This window comes from Nicotiana attenuata, unplaced genomic scaffold (genome assembly GCF_001879085.1).
Source record: "Nicotiana attenuata strain UT unplaced genomic scaffold, NIATTr2, whole genome shotgun sequence".
NCBI classification, from domain to species: domain Eukaryota; kingdom Viridiplantae; phylum Streptophyta; class Magnoliopsida; order Solanales; family Solanaceae; genus Nicotiana; species Nicotiana attenuata.
Window position 1 is genome coordinate 699,001 of NW_017670389.1, and position 23,160 is coordinate 722,160.

General features: G+C 37.2%; 1 protein-coding gene across 1 annotated transcript; it reads left to right on the forward strand.

Annotated features, from left to right (window-relative positions):
• Positions 1 to 14,333: 14,333 nt before the first annotated feature.
• LOC109238720 (uncharacterized mitochondrial protein AtMg00810-like) lies at positions 14,334 to 15,151 on the forward strand. Its single transcript, XM_019405196.1, has 2 exons — positions 14,334 to 14,420; positions 14,525 to 15,151. The coding sequence occupies exons 1-2, from the start codon at positions 14,334 to 14,336 to the stop codon at positions 15,149 to 15,151; spliced, it is 714 nt and encodes a 237-aa protein (XP_019260741.1).
• The last annotated feature ends 8,009 nt before the right edge of the window (positions 15,152 to 23,160 follow it).

The window sequence follows — 23,160 nt, forward strand, 5'->3', positions numbered from 1 at the left end:
TTGAGTACGTCCTATTAGATCTATTGGTTATTTCATCAATATATGCTAGACAGTTAGTTACTTTAATTAGAGATCAAATGTAGGAAAAGTATTGGAAATATAGCTGATATTATAAGGGCTATGGATAGTAGCGGGGGGGGGGGGGGAGGGGATTTTGAATGACGTTTTTAGAACAAATAAAAAGTTAGGAGGTAGACCATTGAACCGTAGACGTGTACTTAAATTATGGTCTAGTCTAAATTATCGTAATTTAGTTGATCTTGGTTATAAAAGTAGAAAATATACTTGGTCTAATCATAGATTCAACAAATAATAGTCTCATTATGGAACGCCTTGACAAAGTCTTTGGAAATGATCAGTGGATCCAAACCTTCCCAAATGCTTCTATAATTCACCTCCCTAAAACACATTCAGATCATAATCTATTACTCATAAATCTTATACCCAAGCAGTGCAATAATTTTCCTACACCTTTCCTTCTAGAACTCTTTTGGTGTAAGCATCCACAATCTAAAGATGTGGTGTCTACTGCTTGGACTAACAATCACTACATCATGGCTTCATCAACCTTTAGAGACAATGTCACTACTTGGAAAAACAACACCTTTGGAGATATTTTTAAGAATAAGAAGCGTATTTTAGCCAGGCTTAATGGTATTCAAAACTCTTCTACTTATCACTCCAGCCCTTTTCTCCGCAATTTGGAAGCTGCCTTAAAACTAGAATTCAATAACATCCTAAAAGTTGAGGAAGACTACTGAAAACTTCGCTCAAGAATTCATTAGCTTAATGAGGGAGATGCAAATACTAAATTTTACCACATTATGGCTACCAATAGGAAAAGAAGGAATAAAATTGTATTCCTTAAGGATGATAATAGTAATTGGATCGATGATCCTAGAGCCATTCTCAATCATACTAGAGACTATTTTAGTAAGTTTTTCACAACTACGCATGTCTCCAGTGATTGGAATGCTATAAGAAATGATCCTAAAAGCTTTAATAACATCGACCTATTATCACTAGATAATCCCCTCACAAATATGAGATTATTAAGGCATGCTTCTCTTTTAAACCTTACAAAGCTTCAGGCCTGGCCTTCACCCCTTTTACTTCCAAAAATGTTGGAACATTTTTGGCAAATCAGTTACTACCCTCTGTCAAGAAGCTTTCTGTAATGGAAATATTACTAATGGAATAAACGATACCCTCTTATGTCTTATGCCTAAAATTCCTAATGCAAACAACTTAAAATTTTTTATGCCAATTGGACTTTGTAACACTATTTACAAAATCATTACCAAAGTCATTTCAAATCGATTAAAGCACTTCCTGAATAGACTCATTAGCTCCTATCAATCTAGTTTTATAAAAAATAGGAAGGCTAGTGACAATATATTATTATTCAAGAACTCATACTTAAAATGAATAGATACCGTGGCAAAAATCACAATATATTTTTAAAAATTGACCTCGAAAAGGCTTTTAATTGTCTTGAATGGTCCTTCATCTATAGAGCTCTCACCTTCTTTAAATTCCCTCCAAACATTACTAAGCTTATTATGAGTTGTATCTCCTCAACCAAAATTACTATCCTAGTTAATGGCTCTAGAACTGATTACTTTGCCCCTACAAGGGGTATTAGGCAAGGAGATCCTATGTCTTCATACTTATTTATTCTTTGTATGGAAATGCTTTCCACCCTCATCAACCACTAAGTAGATATGGGCTGCTGGGATCCAATAACTATAGGAAAGAACAATTATCAATTGTCACACTTGTTCTTCGCGGATGACCTTACCTAATGTCGCGGCCAAACGCTCACGCAAGTGCACGCGGTCGTCAAGTAATAAAGTGACTAAAAGTCGGATGTCGATCCCACGAGGACTTGTGGTTAACTATTAACTAAATTAGACTATCCTAATTATCTATACAAGAATTAAACCTAGAAATATTTGATTCTAAACTAATTAAATAAAGAAATATAAATAATGAACTTTAAACAGAGGAAGAGCAGATTTTTATGATATCAATGTAATGAAACCGATCTAGGGTTATGGGCTATCTAACATTCCTATTGTATTCTTCAATTGAATTGACTAACTAATTTATCGAGTTTATTGTTGACAAGGTTAATATTGCTCATAAGAATCTGTCAAGTTCTTACTCGCCTATTCAAGCTAACTTAACGCCTATATGTCTATGGAGTTAGAATCAACAAGAACGCATTTATAATTCCTGTATTTCAACCAAGCAAGACAATTAGGTATATGTCTATCCTAACCGCGAATCCGTTCCCCGATGCCCAGGTTCAAGAACTTGCTCTATTCAATCCTATATGCAATCTAGAATTCCCACTTTCGAGTTCAACTCTAGATTCGTAGATAGTATTCAATTGGTGATCAAGCAATCAAATAATTAAGTGCAGGATTAAATAAATAAACCAATATGATAAACTAAGAAATCAAAATCAATATCCGAATAACAATAGTCATGAAAGAACCACAACCCTAGAACGTGGAGTTTAGCTCCACATAGACATGGTAGCAAAACAACAAATCATACAAAGAAACATAAAAATTACTGAGTTTGTGGAAGAAAAGATGAAACCCTGCCTCCACGGCGGCTCTGTGCTTGTGTTTTACTCTCAAAAACGTCCTCCTCCCTTCAAAATATCGTTTTTCCATGTATATATACCAAGTAGGGTTGGGCCCAAACAATTATACCTTCTTCAATGTGAAAAAGGACACTTTTCCCGGGTGACTAGCACGATCTCGCGCATCCTTCGCGCATGACTTCGCGTATATTCCTTGACATTCTGCCTCCAGCTCCTTAACTAGCGCGACTTCGCGCTAGAGTTCGCGCTTTTTTCACCCTGTTTCATTCCGAATTTGGAAAAACGTAAAACATAAAAGTTGTAGCCCTTTGAGTTAGCTTTCCAACCATATATTGTGGAGCTAAAATGGAGTTCTGAGCAAAAAGGTATATCTATTTTACTAGACTGTGCGCAATATGCCTAGTGGAGTCTTTGTTCGCTCTAACTATCATCTGTTGACCCCCAACCACGATCCCAGCTTAATTCCTTGATCTTTTACTCAAACTTTAAAGCTCCAAATCACTTGAATTCATTCCATAACATCTATATAGCTCGGAATCACTCCTACAAGGCAAAAAACACACCATTAGTACAAAACACTAGTGATTAAAGCTCAAACTCAATTAGGCATAAATATAATACAATTTAGCATTAAAACATCAAAATGTAAAGTAAGTAATGCACTAAAAATATGGAATTATAGCCAAACATCACTACCCCACACTTAAACGTTGCTCGTCCTCGAGTCAACCAATACTTTACTCTGTCTTTGAGCACTTAACATCTTCGAAGCACACTACACAAATGATTATGGTTGATAGCAACAATTAAACTCTAGCATATGCAATCATCATACACTTCCCTTTACTTATGTGATTCTTCAAAAATATTCAAACAAAGACAATATGCTCACAACAATCCTAGCCTCAAAAACCGACTCAATGTCACAATGCACTCATGGCTTGAACACCCAAAATCATAGAGAAGTCTAATAATGTTACCTATCCTTCGTGAAACCATGTGCCCTCACAACCAAAGCAAAGAAAGTAAAACCAATCCACACATTCGAATCTTATGCTCACATATATCAAAGAAAATCGCTCACCCTCACAAAAGAAGTCACATGCATGTAATTGGTACCATAGGCTTGCCCTTAATGTAAATCTCTACTAATGTAGGCTTGCTCGATCTAAAATCAATTAGGTCTTTTTCATGGTTGTAATGTGGGCTAAGGGACGGGTAGGATATATATTTAGGAATAGAGACTAACCCTCCTAAGCACTCTAACACACCACATAATCAACTTTAAGCGCAAATTCTTCAATCCACTTCACTTTCACAAACAATATCACCCCAAAAATGCTCCCTTCTTCTTTAAGCACTACATTAATTCATACCCACTAGCAGGAACAAGACAACAATGTATTTATCTCTATTTTTTTCTTCTAGTGGTGTATTATTTTAAAAAAACAAGTGCACCTTTCTTTCTTTTATTGGTTCCACTCAAAAGCCACCCCACACTTAGTTCCTTCTTACTTCTTTTAGCGTTCAGCTCACAATTAAAGTGCTTTAAGAGGAAAAGGGATCAAAACAATGTCAATTAAGAATAAAAAGGGTATAAGCTTATAATGTGGGTGTCAAATAAAAGTCTATAGGCTCAAAAGGGTTAACTAGGGATAAATTTTATTTGTGATAAGCAATAAGCTCAAAAGATCAAAGAAAGCCTAAAATCATTTTTAAAACCGAGCATCACCTAAAATTTCACTTCGACTCACAAACCGGGCAAGTTCTAGACACAAGTACAATACATAGACTATACAAAAACCTCACCACACATGGCACATGACTCACTAAGGATGGTCCCATTCAGACTCTCAAATAATGCAAGTATTCACGGAGCCACAAGATATTAAGCATTAAGCACAAAGTGAACATAAGTCAAGTAAATGAGACATAGGGCGTCACAAAACATGATATCCAACTAAGCAAGGCATCATCAATAATTTCAAATCATAGAGAAGATACTGCACATGCTAAAGCCTAAATATGCCACTATCAAACAAGTCAAGGGCGCCTAGGTTCATCCTTCTTCCTCCTTTTATTCCCTAAATTCTAATCTACTCTAAAAATAAATAAAAAATTACTACTACCCGGTTCAAACTACATCCCATGGAAAAGTACCGAGGCACAAAGAAAAACCACGAGGGATTATTACTACCTAAAGAAAGCTAAAAGACATATTTTTGTGTTTTTTGTTTAGACTTTAATCCCTCAAGAAAGCTGTCCACAAAATCCATCGTCGGGAAATGTCCAAATTTTTCGAATTTTTTTTCGTTTTTTTTTTAATTTAAATATTACTACACTAAGAACGAGTACTATAACTAAGCTAACATAGCACAAAAAATCACCCAGACAATCTCCTCACCCCACACTTAAAATTGTGCAATGTCCTCAATGGACACTGAAAATAACAAGAGGGTAAAAGAGACTCCCTGGTAGGCCAAAGGTCGAAGCATTAGCAGCTCACGGGATACTCAGACTTCTCCCAGGTACAGTCCTTTGTGCGGGGACCCCACACTTATTTCAACCACATAGCTCACTTTTGCACACTTCCAGTGGCTTTTCTTCTATGCTCATAATCCTACAAAAAACGCTACAAAGATAGAAAAATAAAATAAACAAAAATAAATAAAAATAAAAGAAAGCAGTAAAGCTGGGTTGCCTCCCAACACGCGCCTTATTTCTAGTCGTGGCACGACTCCATCACTTTCACCACTTTTCCTTCCACTTTGAAGATATGAATTGCGCCCCCAATTTTGCATCAATTTTTCTATCACGTTCCTGAGGCGGTGGTATAAAAATAAATGAACCAAGCAATATGTATCGCATCTTGTACTTCTTGGCCTTTAAGTGAGGAATGTCGTTTTGTCTCCTTGGTGTGGCAAATTTCAGAATATAAACACTTTGTTCCTCATCCATTGACTCCTCCATATGCTCTATTGGATCAATTCCCATGTCACCAACCAAACACAATGTTGAAAAGTGTTTAGAATGAGGTTCAATACGCTCCAACTCCAAAATTGCATTATTTTTGACATCCTCAATTTTGCACTCTTCGTCAACATTGGCATCATTAATAATATTTTGGTCGAATAGTTGAAGTTCCTCTTTCCGCTCCACAAGCTAGCCAGTATCCACAAAAATTGGTTGTGGGGCATCAGACGCCTCAACCTTTTTATTCAATTGATCATGCAAGTCATGGATATCTAAGCCAAATTGGTCTATCTCTTGCCTGAGCTCAGTTCTTGCTTCTATTAGTTGTTCTGTCATATTTGAAAGACCATCACGGAGAAACTCATGAGATTTTATAAGTTGATCTTGTTCCTCTAGCCAAGATTGGCTCACTATATCTGCTTCTTCAAAATTATTTTCTGGTGGGAGCTCGCTCTCTTCAGCCACTTCCTCCGCCTCGGCCTTCATTCTCATGATTGCTGCACTAATTCTTTGTGCAGCCTTTCGATTTTCATCTTGTAGCTCGACTACTTGCCTCAGAATATCCCTAAAATATGCATCACGTTCCATATCCTGTACTTCATTGCTCCTATCAAACTCATAAACATTATTAGAAACATCATAATAAGAGCTCTGAGAAGGATAATAAGAATTAGGACAATCATCCCAATGGCCACCTTGACCACCACACATATTATAAATATTCCACCCATAAGATTGAGATTCACAATTTTGCCACAAGTGTGGTCCTCCACAATATGGACAAGGATCACCATAATAAGAATAATCAATATTCGACCAATTATCATTCCAAGATGCCATATCAACAAAGATAATAAAATATAAATTAAGTTAAAAAATAAAAACTTGAATAGGAAAGAAGTAAAAATCCAATCTAGTAGAATAGTTAATTTCTAAGTCCCCGGCAACGGAGCCAAAAACTTGTTGCGGCCAAACGCTCACGCAAGTGCACGCGGTCGTCAAGTAATAAAGTGACTAAAAGTCGGATGTCGATCCCACGAGGACTTGTGATTAACTATTAACTAAATTAGACTATCCTAATTATTTATACAAGAATTAAACCTAGAAATATTGATTCTAAACTAATTAAATAAAGAAATATAAATAATGAACTTTAAACAGAGGAAGAGCAGATTTTTATGATATCAATGTAATGAAAACGATCTAGGGTTATGAGCTATCTAACATTCCTATTGTATTCTTCAATTGAATTGACTAACTAATTTATCGAGTTTATTGGTTGACAGGATTAATATTGCTCATAAGAATCTGTCGAGTTCATACTCGCCTATTCAAGCTAACCTAACGCCTATATGTCTATAGGTTAGAATCAACAAGAACGCATTTATAATTCCTGTATTTCAACTAAGCAAGACAATTAGGTATATGTCTATCCTAATTGCGAATCCGTTCCCCGATACCCAGGTTCAAGAACTTGCTCTACTCAATCCTATATGCAATCTAGAATTCCCACTTTCGAGTTCAACTCTAGATTCATAGATAGTATTCAATTGGTGATCAAGCAATCAAATAATTAAGTGCAGGATTGAATAAATAAACCAATATGATAAACTAAGAAATCAAAATCAATATCCGAATAACAACAGTCATGAAATAACCACAACCCTAGAACGTGAAGTTTAGCTCCACATAGACATGGTAGCAAAACAACAAATCATACAAAGAAACATAAAAAGACTAAGTTGGTGGAAGAAAAGATGAAACCCAGCCTCCACGGTGGCTCTGTGCTCTTCCTTGGTCAAAAATTGCTCTCAAAAACGTTCTCTCATGTATATATACCAAGTAGGGTTGGGCCCAAACAATTATACCTTCTCCAATGTGAAAAAGGACACTTTTCCCGGGTGAGACGCGCGACTTCGCGCGCCCTTCGCGCGTCCTTCGCGCACCATTCTGCCTCAGCCCCCTAACACGCGCGACTTCGCGCAAACTTCGCACGTTCGCGCATTTTTTACCCTGTTCCGTACGGAATTTGGAAAAACGTAAAACATGTAAGTTGTAGCCCTTTGAGTTAGCTTTCCAATCATATATTATGAAGACAAACTTTAAAGCTCCAAATCACTTGAATTCATTCCATAACATCTATATAGCTCGGAATCACTCCTACAAAGTATAAAACACACCATTAGTGCAAGACACTAGCGATTAAAGCTCAAACTCAATTAAAGTGCAGTAAATTAGAGTGTAATAATCGACTAAAATACGTAATTATAGCCTATCATCACTTAATGTCTAGGATCAATAATAAATCTATAAATACGCTTAAACATTGCCTTGATCTATTTTTCTCCTTGTCAGGGCAGACCATCAACAGGGCCATATCAAAAATTATCATCTCCAAACACTGCCCCAAAAATATTTGCAACAACCTTTCTAATGTGCTTAATATTAATATTAGTTACAATTTTAGAAAATACTTAGGCTTTCCCATTACAAATTCAAAAACTAGAGCGAGGTATTACCAATTTGTTATTGATGATATGCTAGAAAGATTAGCCACCTGGAAAACAAATTGTCTTACTATGGTAGGAAGGTGCACCCTAGCCACCTCTTGCCTTGATTCCCTCCCTAACCACATTATGCAATATACCCTATTACCCTCAAAGATCGTAAAAAATCACCTCCAAAAAACTCCATCTAATAAAATGGGACGCCATCCCCAAGGACAACAAGGAGGGTGGTTTAGGGATTCATACGGCCAAGAGCAAAAACCTAGTAAATCTAGCCAATTTATCTTGGAGACTCCTCAAACACTCATTCCCCTGGGTAAGAACAATTCATGAACTTCATAGTAAGAGAAAAATATTAAGAGTTCATCGTTTATTTTGTATAGCATTATTCAGGGATGGGATATTTGTAGCAAAGGTACTAGATGGCTGCCCCACAATTATCTATTCTGGGTGTTTGGAATCGTAGTTGGATTCATCAATCCCCTCCATTACGCTAGTGCATCAATGGTCCCCTAACCCAACAAGACGATAGGCTAACTATTAAGGATATTTGGGTTAATAATCAGTGGGATTTATCAAAAATTTCCATAGAACTTCAACCATTCTTGATCAACAAAATAAAAGCCACAACTCCCAGCTCTAAAAATTGTGACACTCCTATCTGGTCACTAACCATAAATGGTCACTTTACTAGCAAGTCGTGCTACAATCTATTAGGCACCCAAGCAAACGATGGTAAGGATTTTGCTTGGATTTGGAAGATGAATTGTCCAAACAAAATAAAATTCTTGATATGGAAATTCTACCATGAGAGACTACCTACTAGAAACTACTTAAATCACATTGTTGTAAATATTGACCCTACTTGCACCTTTTGCAAGAATCATAAGGAAACCATTACCCACATATTCATGCACTGCATAGCCGTAAGAGACTTTTGGCTTCAATTAGGGATAGACATGAAAAGTTGGAACATAACTAGTAATTGATTGATTAACATTCGTGATTACACTTGTTTCATAAAAAAGGGCATCATTAATTGAAAAGATATGTTTCCTTTTGCCATATGGACTATTGGGTGAATAGAAACAACAACTTATATAATAACACCACAAACAAAGCATTCATTCATTATGCTTACAAACAGTCAGTGGAATATAATCTCCTCACAAACAAGGAAGCTACGCCACAAGAAAAAATCTCCATCTCAGTAAAATGGCTTAAGCCAACTTGTAACCATATTAAACTTAATATCGATGTTCCTTTAAAAAAGAAATTTCTCTTTGTGGCTTTGGGGGTCTGTTCAGGACAACAAGGTAAATTGGTGGTTGGATTCCAAGGGTCTCTACCAGGTCTATCTCCTTTGTATGCTGAACTGATGGCACTAAGGACATGCCTACATCTTGCAATTGAACAAGGTTTCACAAACATAGAAGTGGAATCAGATTCTACGGATGTCATTAGCTGCTTAGAAAATGGTTACACACCCCCTTAACAACATTATTCATGAATGCAGGCCATTGATGAACCATGTGAAAGTTCAAACAATCCAGCACAACTTCAGAGAGGCCAACAAGTCGGTACACAAGCTGGCTAAAAATGCTATCCAGGGAAACAATGGCAGGGATCTTGCAATTATGTACTATCCACCATCTTTTGTAATCGCTGTCATATCTTACGACTATGAAGGTTCTGTCTACCTAGTTAAGAACATTAGCAAAGATGCATGCACTAAGCTTGCATCGTTTGGAAATAAAAATGTCCTACATGACATTAGTAGTTTCTGTAATAGCCAAGTAGGTAATGTCCCTTTGGACAATGCTAACTATGTAAACTATATTTTGTGATATTTATATAATAGATCCCTGCTAATAAAAAAAAAAGAGTACTGGACTGTCATTCGCTTTTTGGGTACATTGAAAAATACTAAAATTGAAATAATAAAATTATTCATAAGCTATATTGTTTAAATCTGTCAAGTGTAAAAACTCTATATATCTGTTATCGCCCCTTCCCATACTAGCAAATCCTCTTCATGTCTATAACCTTCATTTGCCAGAAAGTTTGCTTATTTATTCCTTGATATCCGTATTGGGTCCCGACTAGGTTATTAGATTATTATTTTTTTTAGATTTTCACCCGATTTTTGATATCCGTATTGGAGCCTGACTAGGTTATAAGTTTTTTTTTTGGTTTTTTTATCCGATGTCTGATATCCGTATTGGAGCCACAGATTGTTAATTATCTATTAAAGGAGTATGATGTAGATGTTAAGACACATATAATTATTAGTTGTTAATTGGTAGTTTGTTAAGTTTGTTAGTTGCCAGCTGTATGGTAGTTATATGCCAACTGTATGGTAGTTAGTTGCCAAATGTAGTAGTTGTATTATTTTCCTTGTTAGTTTGTATATAACTCTCTAATATAAGATTTTAGATTGAGATTTTTTTCCCATTTCTTTCTTCTTCCTCTCATCATTTCTTCTCCCTCACACGACTGCTACTTCCAAAAGCTTCCATCGAATCTCCATTGGAGCTTAGCTCAAACTCATTTTCAGTTGGACATCCAAAATTATTATGGTATCAGAGCTAATGGGAATTTCATCTCCAATAATTGTGTTCCTGTTCTAGATCGACCAATTTGCTGGTTTCATTCGACATATGCAAACCTAAATTCGAGTCATTTTTGGGATTCGTCTTTACGATTAACATTTTTTTTCGATTGCAAATCTCAATTGCAAATTACTACTTTTTTGTTCTTCGATACTTTAGCTTAATTGATTCAGTCATGGCAATTCTAGATGAGAATGAACGTTGTAGTGATTTAGAAGCCAATTTGCCGGCTGATGGTGGTAAGTCCGGTGTGGATCTGAGTAGTCCTTTCTACATGCATCCCTCAGATAATCCCGGCACAATGTTAGTATCAGTTCCTTTTAATGGTGTTGGCTACAGATCATGGAGGAGGAGTGTGTTGCGTGCCCTTTCTGTGGAAAACAAAGTAGGTTTCATCAATAGGGAATGTAAGAGACCAGATCCAGATTCTCAAAAGCTTCAACTGTGGGAGAGATGTGACGATATGGTAACATCATGGATTTTGAACTCATTATGTAAGGAAATTACAGATAGCGTCGAATATGTAAATGATACAACAGTATTGTGGAAGGAATTAGAAAACCGATATGACCAGACCAATGGTGTAAAACTATACCAGATTCAGAAGAAGATCAATGATCTTTCCCAAGGGTCCCTTGATATTACAGGGTATTACACTAAGATGAAGAAGCTGTGGTAAGAACGGAGAAACCTAAGTGCTAAAAATCAATGTACTTGTCATTGCACCTGTGGAGCAAAAGAGAGTATGCACAAGGCAGAACGGGATATGCGACTAATACATTTTTTTATGGGGCTTAATGAGGTCTACACTGTGGTGCGAGGCAGCATTTTAGTGGTGAATCCATTACCTTCAATGGCACATGCTTTCTCCTTGTTAGTCCAAGATGAGAAACAGAGGGAAATTAGACATAGTAATCAGCTTGCCTTAGAATCAACTTTCCTGAATGTGTACACCTTAAAGCAAAACAGTTACAGGACCAATTACTCCCCCAGCAACAACTATAATGGTGCAAACAAGTCAAGGCCAATGTGTGAGTATTGTAAGAAGCCGGGACACACCAAGGATAAATGCTACAAACTACATGGATACCCTCAGGGTTCTGGTCAAAACTTCAAGGGAAACAATAACTTTAGCCCGCACAATTCAAATCAAAATTTCAAGCCCAACAATGGTTTTAACAGGGTGAACAGGACAGTTGCAAATGTACATGGACCTCAAGTGAATATGCCATCACATGATGAATCTGATGCACAAAAGGATAACCAAAGTGTTATTTTGACTCAGAAGCAGTATGGGCAGATCATGAGCCCGCTACAGCACTTCTAGATAGGAAATGAAGGAGAGAGTACCAGCAATGTGAATTTAGCATGTGCAGCTGCCAACTTTGCAGGTATTGTTGCATGTACATCTTCTACTGATTTTAGTAAACTGTCATGTAATTGTTTCAAAAATAGATCCGACTCATGGATATTAGATTCCGGAGCTCCAAATCATATGACCTTCAACAAATCCTTATTGAACAAAATTATAACCTTGCCATACCCTCTTCTTGTCATTCTCCCAAATGGATATATAGTAAGGGTAACACAAATTGGCAGTGTGACACATATACCTTAAATCATCCTGGAAAAAAAGGTGTTATTTATACCTTTTTGCAAATAACAATTTGATTTCTGTTCATTCTCTAACAGAACCTGAACATCAAGTTGCTTTCTCTAACAATTCATATCTGCTGCTGGCCCCTTCAATGAAGAGGCTTCTGGTGATTGGTAAAGCCATGGATGGCTTATACTTCCTATGTAAAAAAGTCTTGCAAAACAAACAGTACAGTCCTACAGTCAATGTTCCTCTTTTGTCAGGTTATTGTTGTGCTTGCAACATACAATGTCACCTTCACAACAATGTAGATAAGTCATTACTCATGAATAAGTGTGTTCCTTTTTCAATTGTAAATAGTTCATCTGCGAGCAATAAAGAACAGTCTTTTACTCTGAGTTCTCATGAACCTATTAGAAATGATATGAATGTTCTATGGCATAATAGACTTGGCCATGTGCCTTTAGTCAAAATGAGAAACATTACCTCAATGCCTTCCAGTTTTTCATCCAAACAACCTTTCCTTTGTTCTATTTGCCCCATGGCCATACAAGAAAGACTTCCTTTTCCCCAGAAGACTAGCATTACCACCAAAACATTTGAATTATTGTATGTTGACCTGTGGGGACCTTACCATGTTACAACACATGACAACTATAGGTACTTCATTACCATAGTGGATGACTACAGTAGATCCACCTGGATTCACCTTCTATCATGTAAAAGCAATGCCCTTCAAACTATTAAAGCCTTTGTGGCCTTGACAGAAAACCAATTCAACACTAGAATCAAAGCCATTAGATCAGAAATGGCCTGGAGTTCACCAATACAGAAGCCAGTCTCTTTTTCCAATTGAAGTGTATAATACACCAAAGAACTTGTCCCTATACACCCCAGCAAAATGGCATAGTAGAAAGGAAACATAAATACCTACTAGAGTCTGCCAAGGCTCTTCTGTTCCAATAAAAATTGCCAACTAGGTACTGGGGTGAGTGTATTCTATTTTCAACCTACATCATAAATAAACTCCCTTATAGCAGCCTGTACAACAAATGTCCTTATGAACTTCTATACAAAAGGAAGACTAAATATTCACAAATGAGAAATTTGGATATTTGTGCTACCCTACAGTACCTAAACCTCACAGAGACAAGCTTGAACCAAGAACTACCCCTCATGTTTTTGTTGGTTATCCCTTCAACACAAAAGGTTACAAGGTCTTGAATTTGGCCACCAGAAAAATACACATTTCCAGATGTCACCTTCAATGAGTCTGTTTTTCCTTTTGCCATGCATAATGACACTGCATCCTTTCCATCAGGCCTCAATTGTATTCCTTTTATTGATCATTTGGGAGTGGAGACAGAACAACACACTGCCCAGCACAGGTCAAGTGTCACACAGCTTGCAATGCCCTCAGATCATTCCTCTCCTATCACAGCCTCACATAACCAGTTTCCTATACACAGCATCTCCCCATCAATGGATAATTATTTCCCTACAGAAGGTGATTCTACTCCCAATAGTCCTGCACCACCTACACCACATGCTAGCCCTAGAAAGTCTCTTAGAGAACATAAAACACCTGCACACTTGAAAGACTACATTCATTGCATTCCAAACCTAAAGCCAAAGGATGTTACACCTACATGCCCTGCTAACTCTTTTTCACTTAATGCATTATTCTCCAATCACACTTCCATATCTGCTGAATCACTAACCCATGATAGTCAAGCTCTTGTGAGAAACATTTCTCATGACAGGGAGCAAATTTCATATGAGGAAGCTGCTATCAATCTTGCCTGGCAGAAAGCAATGACTCAGGAATTTGATGCTTTACACAACAGTCACACATGGGACCTAGTGTCTTTGCCACCTAGCAAGAAAGCTATAGGATGCAAATGGGTATACAAAATAAAACACAAGGCAGATGGAAGTGTTGAAAGGTTCAAAGCAAGGCTAGTTGTGAAAGGATACACACATCAAGTTGGAATTGACTACACAGAATATTCTCCCCTGTGGTAAAGATGACCACAGTCAGAGCTTTGATTGCAACTGTAGTTAAGAAAGGATGGTTCTTGTCCCAGCTTGATTTCAACAATGCATTCCTTCATGTGATCTTCATGAATAAGTATATATGGAGATTTCTCCAAGATTGGAGGTCACTAAGCCAAGACTGGTCTGCAAGTTAAACAAGTCCTTATATGGCCTCAAATAGGTAAGCAGGCAGTGGTATGCCAAGCTGAGTGAAGCATTGTGCTCCAGAGGTTATGCACATTCTATGCTTGATTATTCACTATTCTATAAGAAAGAAGGCACTAATGCAATTTATGTGACAATTTATGTAGATGACATAGTTGTCACAGGCACTGATGTAGTAGAATTGGAGAGACTGAAGTGTTTTCTTCATGCCAGTTTCAAAATTAAGGACCTTGGTAAGATGCACTACTTCCTGGGAGTGGAAGTATTGTATAAGGCAGATGGGGTGGTAATATCACAAAGAAAATTTGCACTAGATCTATTAAAGGAGTATGATTGTTTATCTCAGAGTGGTTTCTCTTCTCCATTGGACCCTACTGTCAAGTTGAAAGCCAAGGAGGGTGCCACATTACAAGATCCTACTTACTACAGAAAGCTGGTGGGGAAGCTTAATTTCTTAACCAACACCAGACTAGGCATTTCTTGTGGAGTCCAACACCTGAGTCAATTCATGCAAGACCCCAGAGAACCACACCTTAAGGCAACCTTTCACTTGCTCAGATATCTAAGAACTGATCCAACATTGGGGATATTTTTTTCCAAAGATGAGGACTACACTGTGAGAGCCTATTGTGATTCTGATTAGGCATCGTGTCCAGATTCTAGAAAACCTGTCAGTAATTACATTGTCTTGCTAGGCCACAGTCCTGTTAGCTGGAAGTCCAAGAAATAAGAAACTGTTTCATTATCATCTGCAAAGGCAGAGTACATGTCACTTAGGAAAGTTGTAGGAGAGTTGGTTTGGTTGAGCAGACTATTTGGAGAGTTGACTGTTCCTTTTCCTCAACCAATTGATGTCTACTGTGACAATCAATCTGCACTTCATATAGCTAGGGACCATATTTTTCATGAACGAACCAAACACATCGATGTTGATTGTCACTTCGTGCGTGATATACTTCAAGAAGGACTCATTTCCTTGCACCATATCACTGCTACTGCTCAATTGGCAGACATCCTGACCAAGGCCTTGACAAGCATAAAAAATTCTGCCATGTTGAACATGTTGGTTGTGCTTCCCTCACTTCCAACTTGAGGGCGGGGGGGGGGGGGGGAGTGTTTAGACACAGATTGTTAATTATTAGTTGTTAATTGGTAATTTGTTAGTTGCAGTTATATGGTAGTTAGTTGCCATATGTAATTGTTGCATTATTTTCCTTGTTAGTTTGTATATACACTCTAATTGAAGATTAATAGATTGAGAATATTTTTCTCATTTCTTTCTTTTTCCTCTCATCATTTCTTCTCCCTCACACGACTGTTACTTCCAGAAGCTTCCATCGAATCTCCATTGGAGCTTAGCTCAAGCCCATTCTCAACTGGACATCCAAAATTGTTAATATTTATTGCCTGATATTCTTATTGGAGCCCAACTAGGTTATTAGATTTTTTTTTATTTTTCACCCGGTGTCTGATATCCGCAGTGGGATCCGACTAATTATCCAAATTTGAGTCGGAAAATTCACATTAGGGGTAAAGCACTAAATAACAAAGGCGATTTCGTATTCAGAGTTAGAACCCGAGACCTCTAATTATGAATGAAGAAGTATTTACTACTCCACCATAACCCTTGTTGATAAAAATTTAAGAAATGTCCCAAACTAGATTCGAACCCGAGAACTCCGGTGTTTTAGAATTTAGCTCATCCAATAGGTCACACCGTTCTCTTTTTTCCCAATATACCAATAGTTTTCTCTGTTTCAGTTAAGATGACGCATTTTCATTATTAGTCCGTTCCAAAAAGAATGACACATTTTTCCAATTGAAAATAATTCAACTTTAAATTCTTCATTTTACTCATTTTACCTTTAATTAGAAGATTTATAACCATACAAAACAAAGTTTTTACGCTCAAGTTTTTAAGATCACATATTTCAAAAGTCTATTTTTTTTTTCTTAAACTTCGTATAGAGTCAAAGTATCTTATCTATGATTGAAACGGAGTAACAAAGTTCGTGCAGTGCCACAACGGGGAAGTTGCTCATTCCCTTTTTCTTTGTGCCAAAAGAAAGAAAAAAGTGGTGTAAAGATGCCAATCGTATTTGAATTTGGCCCTACACGAACATGCAACTTGGCTTAAGTTTTGCTTTTTAAGTAAAAGGATATCTAAAGTATATACCATTGCTTCCTGTGTTAATTTATATTCTACTGTGATGCCTTCTTCTTCTTTTTTTCTTCATATTTAATCAGTGATACGAATTGAAAAAATCCTATTGAGAATTGATTAAGTTTATGTTTTAATTATTTATGATTGTCGGTCGCTAATGCTCAAGTTGGAGAACTTAGTAGGCGTTTGGACACAAAGAATTGTAAAATTTCAAAAAATGGTGAAAAAATTTTTCAAGTGAAAATGGTATTTAAAATTTAGAGTTGTGTTTGGACATAAATTTCAGTTTGGGTTGTTTTTGAAGTTTTGTGAGTGATTTGAGTGAAAATTTTGAAAAACAGTTTTTTGGAGTTTTTCAAATTTTCGAAAATTTTCAAAATGCATCTTCAAGTGAAAATGGAAAATTTTATGAACAAACGCTGATTTCGAAAAAAGTAAAACCTTTTTGACAAAAAAGAATTTTTTTTATGTCCAAACGGGCTCTTAGTAATCAGTTTAATTTCAAGGAAGGAAACTTGATAGCTCATCATTTGGCCAAAGAAGAATCTGAAAAAGTTAAACTGTGATGTAGTTTAATTGGGGCGGCGTATTGGCCAGTCAAGAAATTTCATGTTCAAAAAATGAAGGTGGCTGAGATGAGGATGTTGAGGTGGATGTGCGGGTATACCAGATTAGATAAAATTAGAAATGAAGTTATCCGGGACAAGGTAGGTGTGGCCCCTATGGAGGACAAAATGCGAGAGGCGAAACTTAGATAGTTCGGGCATGTGAAGAGGAGAGACACTGATGCTCCGGTGAGGAGGTGTGAGCGGCTGGCATGGGAGGGCCAATAGAGATGTAGAGGCAAGCCCAATAAGTATTGGAGAGAGGTGATCATGCAAGATATGGGTTGCTCCAGCTCACTGAGGACATGACCATGGATAAGAATGTGTGGAGGTTGAAAATAAAGGTAAAAGATTAGGTGGCCGAGTGTTGTCCTTGTTTGTAGCAGTAGCTTTGATACACCACTTGATGTCTTTTTTGTTTTTTCGTATCCCTAGACTTCTAACTACTTGTTGTTATCTTTTGTTTTTCATTTTCTGATTGCATTACCTACTGTTAGTTTTGTATTTTTGCTTCGGTTGTCAGATCAATTTGCTTGTCATTACCCCCCCTCCTCCCCTTCCTGATCCGAGGGTCTACCAGAAACAACTTCTCTGCCTTCTTAAAAGCAGGGGTAAGATCTGCGTACACTTTACCCTCCCAGACCCCATTTGTAAAACTACACTGGGTATGTTAGTAGTAGTATAATTCATCTCCCAGCTAACACAGTTAGTCGATAGCACTATACCAACTAACCAATTAGGAGCAATTCTTTATTAAAAAATCGGAGAGTGTTTTGGTTTAATTTGGCTAGTCTTGAAAACCTTTAGTGTCCTTAGCAATGGCGAAACGAGAGAATTCAATAAGAGTGTTCAAATTTTGAACGCCTTTTGCCAATGGGTTATGCAAGGGTGTTCAACGTCTTATTCTTAATCAATAACAAGTAATATTTTACCTTATAATATAGTTTTTCGGCGAAGGGTGATCAGTTCCTTGGGCCAACATAGCTTTGCCCCTGTTCGTTAGTGGCACTCTTATTACTGTAATCACTTTTTGGAGATCATTTGTAGATATTTTTTGGGTGATCTGACCGTGTAAATTTTTTACACTATTGGTTCAAATTAAACTCCTTTACCCTAGATTTAATTTTAAATGTTAGAAATAATGCTAAGGGATCAACAAAGTAGTTGCCCGAGGGATAGCTTACCTGGTGAGATTCCTGCCTTCCACAGTTGAAGTAGAGAATTTAAACCTCATCTGTTGTGTTAACATTCCCTTCTCCATTTACCGTCCCTACCCTGATTCTCTTATAGTGTACTATATTACATGAAATGTAGTTCACGATTTTCCCTTCGCTCTTTTTAGCATTTGATTTAACATCACCCAAGCAGCTTGTACCTTAGCTTCTTTATCAGATAACTTGCCAATTCAACATATTGAGCGACAATTTGCCTGTAAAATTCATTAATAAATAAGTATCTCCCTACCTTGATGTAATTAAAAAAATAATTAAAAAAAAGTAGTTTCCGACAATAGTTTATACATTCAAAGAAGAAAGAAAACATAACATTCTCTACTCAGAGAATTTAGGCACATACTTGAGTTCACGTGGTGGACGAATTTTTTATCTTGGTCGGTGGAAACCCAGATTTCCCCATTGTCAAATGTATGTCCAGTAATTCAAATGTGGAATCTTCCATTTCTTTCTTCTTCTTTTTTTAAAATTATTATTATTATTATTATCTATTTTTCAAGAAAATGAAAAAACTCGATTCAGAAGAATTAACATCATTAGTTCGAATGACTACATACCTTTGTAGTTTAATTTATATAACGACGACAACAACAAATTCAGTGTAATTTCACAAATGAAGTCTAGAAAGATTAGTGCTTATCGTACCTTATGTAGGTAGATATGCTATTTCCGATAGACTGTGTTAGTAGTTTATATTTTTATATTTAAAATATTGCACTACTATTTTCTAATATTGGTCAAAGTCACTGATCAACAAACTTTCCAGACCCTTTTCTGCATTCTCCATTCATTAATGGAGAATTATATATTTATAGCAAAAGCAGTATGGTCAAAGGTTAGTGTTGATTCCAATGTAACTTTGAGGAGCAGACAATGTTTAGTACCACGTTATAAGTACTGCTAAATTAGTTAGGACCACATGCATCAAAGTTCTAAAACTTGCTGACACTGTTAAAAATTATTTTTTTATAAAAAAGTTATTGCTTAGATTTGTAAACTTACCCATTTGTAGGCAAACAAACCAGGAGATCAAGGAGAGAAAGGCAAACCTCTTGTTTATCATGCATTCATATCTTTGAGAATGGTAAAAGAAAATTGGTTAAACCCTAATTTTTCTTGATATTCAAACCCCAATTTTTTTTAAAAAAAATCCTTACACAAATAGCCATCCGGATTTACTTGTTTACTTTTGCTAACCTGTTTACATAGATTATACATGGTTGTACACATATTATATATGAATAGTACATATATTATACATCCATTGATTATTTTTTATTTAAGTGGTTGGGTGAACGGCTATTTAGGTTAATTCTTTTTTTTTTTACATGCACAATGACTGTTAAGTGGAGATTTTGACTACTTATTAGCGCCTTTTAGCTTTCGTTTTAGTCCAAAAGCGTTTAATTGTGTTCCCGAAAACTGATGAAATATTGCAGGAATATTGAAAAATGAGCCCCCAAGATGAAATCCAACTAAAGAAGGAGTGATCTGAACTCAAGGACAAAAACAGACAGAGAAGCTTAAAGTGCGGACCGCATATTATCATCTACGGTCGCAGATTGTGAAGAAAATCATATCAGAGAACCAGCATCTCAAGTTCAACAGAAGTGCGGACCGCACAATATTGTGCGGCCGCAGAAGATCTGCTATGCGGCCGCAGTCACATTTGTGCGGTCCGCAGAAGAGCCATGTGCGGCCGCACTCAGAAATGTGCGGACCGAAGTGCGGCCGCAGTTCAGAATTATGCGTCCACAAGTGTCCAATCTTGTCAGGCTGAAGTAAAGTGCGACCGTACATGAAATTGTGCGACCGCAGAACCTCCGAAAGGATATTTTTGTCCAAAAATTCCAGCTCTGTATAAATAGAAGAGTTTCACTTTTTTAGGTCAAGTTTTGACATCAGCAGCCACATTAGACTTTTTTTACTCTCTTTTGTAGTTTTTGCTATTTTGAGATTTTTGAATATAGATTTCATCATTTTAATTATCAATATGGGTTTAATTATCATTTCTTCTTCTATTTCTTCTATCTTAAGCATGAGTAGCTAGATTTTCACTAGGGTTGTGACCCAAAACCTAGAGTGTAATCCTAATGGGTGTTTGATTTATTGCTTGTTTATGGTTGGGTATTTATTATTTAGCCTTGTTCTTGCTTTTAATTGTAGAATTAATAGTTGCAAACATTAGTTCATGCCTATTTGACTTGGTCTTTACTTGAGAAAGAGAGGCTTAGTCTAGGAAAACTTGGCTAACAAGAAATTGGATAATTCAAGAGATTGATAGTCCCAATTAAAGGGTTGAACTTAGAGATAGTAAAACCAGGCTTGAGCTTTGTATCAACCGTTTTGTTCAATACCCATTTGGACTTGAGAAAGCCAAATTGGGCAAAACCAATCTCTTACCGAGAGGTATTGAGTAGGTACTCGAGTGTTGATAGCTATAATACACCCCGACCAATAAAACAAGCTTTAAAGTTTACAACCCGTTAGGCAAATACCTAGGTGAAGGTCATAACCCTAGGACTTTTATCTCCTTTGAAAAATGACAACAAAAACAATTTCTTACTTTCAATTCTTAATCTTGCAATCTTAGATTAAAATAGACATATAACAAACACCAATTTGTGGAAGTGTAAATTGAGATAGTTCATACTCATACACTGTAATGTATACTCCCAAATCCCACGTATAGCTCCTTGTGGAATTCGACCCCGACTCTTTGTTGGGTATTACTATTGCATCGACCATTTCATAACCTCAAATAGAGGTGTGACTTGGACGAAATCAATTTTTGGCGCCGTTGTCGGGGAGCTAAAAATGTATTTAGCTATATATTTGGTTTTGTGTGTGAATTGTCTTCATTTCCTTTCGTGTTACTGATTTTTGTGAATCAATTGTAGGTAAAACAATGGCCCTCAACAATGATCAACTCGGAAACATGCCTTTGTGGGATGTGGACGTGAAAGATGACCAAGTTGAAGAGGTTCCTCTCGAACCTCAAGCAAAAAGAAGAGGCCGACCGCCTCAAGGCAACATCCTAGTTCCACTCCCACCTCCACCAAGTGCGGCTCCACACTGGGTGTTGCCGAATGAAGGGTATGCAATTGCCATAGTCCCGCCCCGCATTAGGGCGGGCAACTTTCAAATCACGAATGTAATGCTTACATTGCTAGAGCAACGGGGATTCTTCACCGGGGCTCCGAGTCAAAATGCATACAAACACTTGACGGGGTTTGTGGACACTTGTTGGAGGAGTAAACAGACAAACATCTCCTAGGATGATTTAAGGTTGGGGCTATTTCCTTTCTCTCTACGGGGGAAAGTCTTGGATTGGCTAGAAAGATTTCCAAACCATTCCATCCATACATGGGATGAATTGGCGGAGAAATTTATTTCCAAGTTCTTTTCTCCCGGGCATATAGCTACTCTTAGAGACGAGATTCTAGCATTCAAACAAGAGCGCAATGAGCCGTTGCATGAAATATGGGAGAGGTACCGAATAATGGTCAAAGAGTGCCCCAATAATGATATGAAGAGGCTATGATTCAATAAACTTTCTATCGGGGGATCAATACAACTAATCAGTGCGTGGTTAATCAACTTGCTGGTAGAAATTTCATGACAACGCCGTATGAGGAAGCTTGTGAGATTTTAGATGAAATGGAGGATACTTCATCGAAATGGCAAAGTAGAGCAAATATTCCTCAAGGTGAACCGAACGTGATTCACCTACATAAAGAATTGCATGATCATGGGCAAACCATTGCCGAGTTGACCACCACAATCATTCAATTAGCCAAGGCTCAACTTCAACAAGTGCAAAGTCCTAAGCAAGTCAATGCCATGGAGGGAGTTAGTATCATGGTGATAAGAGAAGGCCAAAGGGTCCACAAGTGCAAAACCATGAGGAAACATATGTGCAAGAAGATAGTGGGTTTAATCAAGATGAATCTTACAATGAACAAGAGGATGAAGTGCAATACGTGAACAACTTTCAAGGGCAAACAAACAACTCTCAAGGCCCGAATAAACAATAATGGCGACCTCAAGGTAATTGGAATTTCAACAACCAAGGTAATTGGAGTGGTGGAAACAATCAGGGGAATTGGAATAATAACAAAAACCAAGGAAATTGGAGTGGCAACAACCAAGGATATTGGGGAGGCAACAATCAAGGGGGATGGAACAATAATCAAGGCAATCGGGGGTTGGGCTTTCAAAGGCCCCCTATGTATCAACAACCGAGCAACCCACCTCCTTATCCTTTACATGGTCCAAGTTCTTCCAACAATGAAATGGGACGGATTGAGAGTATGTTCAAACAAATGATAGAGAAGAATACCGACTCCGATGCCCAACTAGCCTCACACAACACATCAATTCGCAACTTGGAAGTTCAAATAGGGCAAATATCTCAAGCTCTAAACATTCATCCTAAGGGGTCACTACCAAGTGACACGGTGGTGAATCTAAAGGGTAGGAACAACACGGGACATGCCATGGCTGTTACTACAAGGAGTGAAAAAAGTGGGGATGCATCCACCTCAAGTCAAAGGAAACTTGTGGATGATGAGCAAGTGGTACAAGAAGATGAGACCCAGAACAATGTGGTGCAAGCAAATGATGAAGTGCGGATATTTATGACAATGTG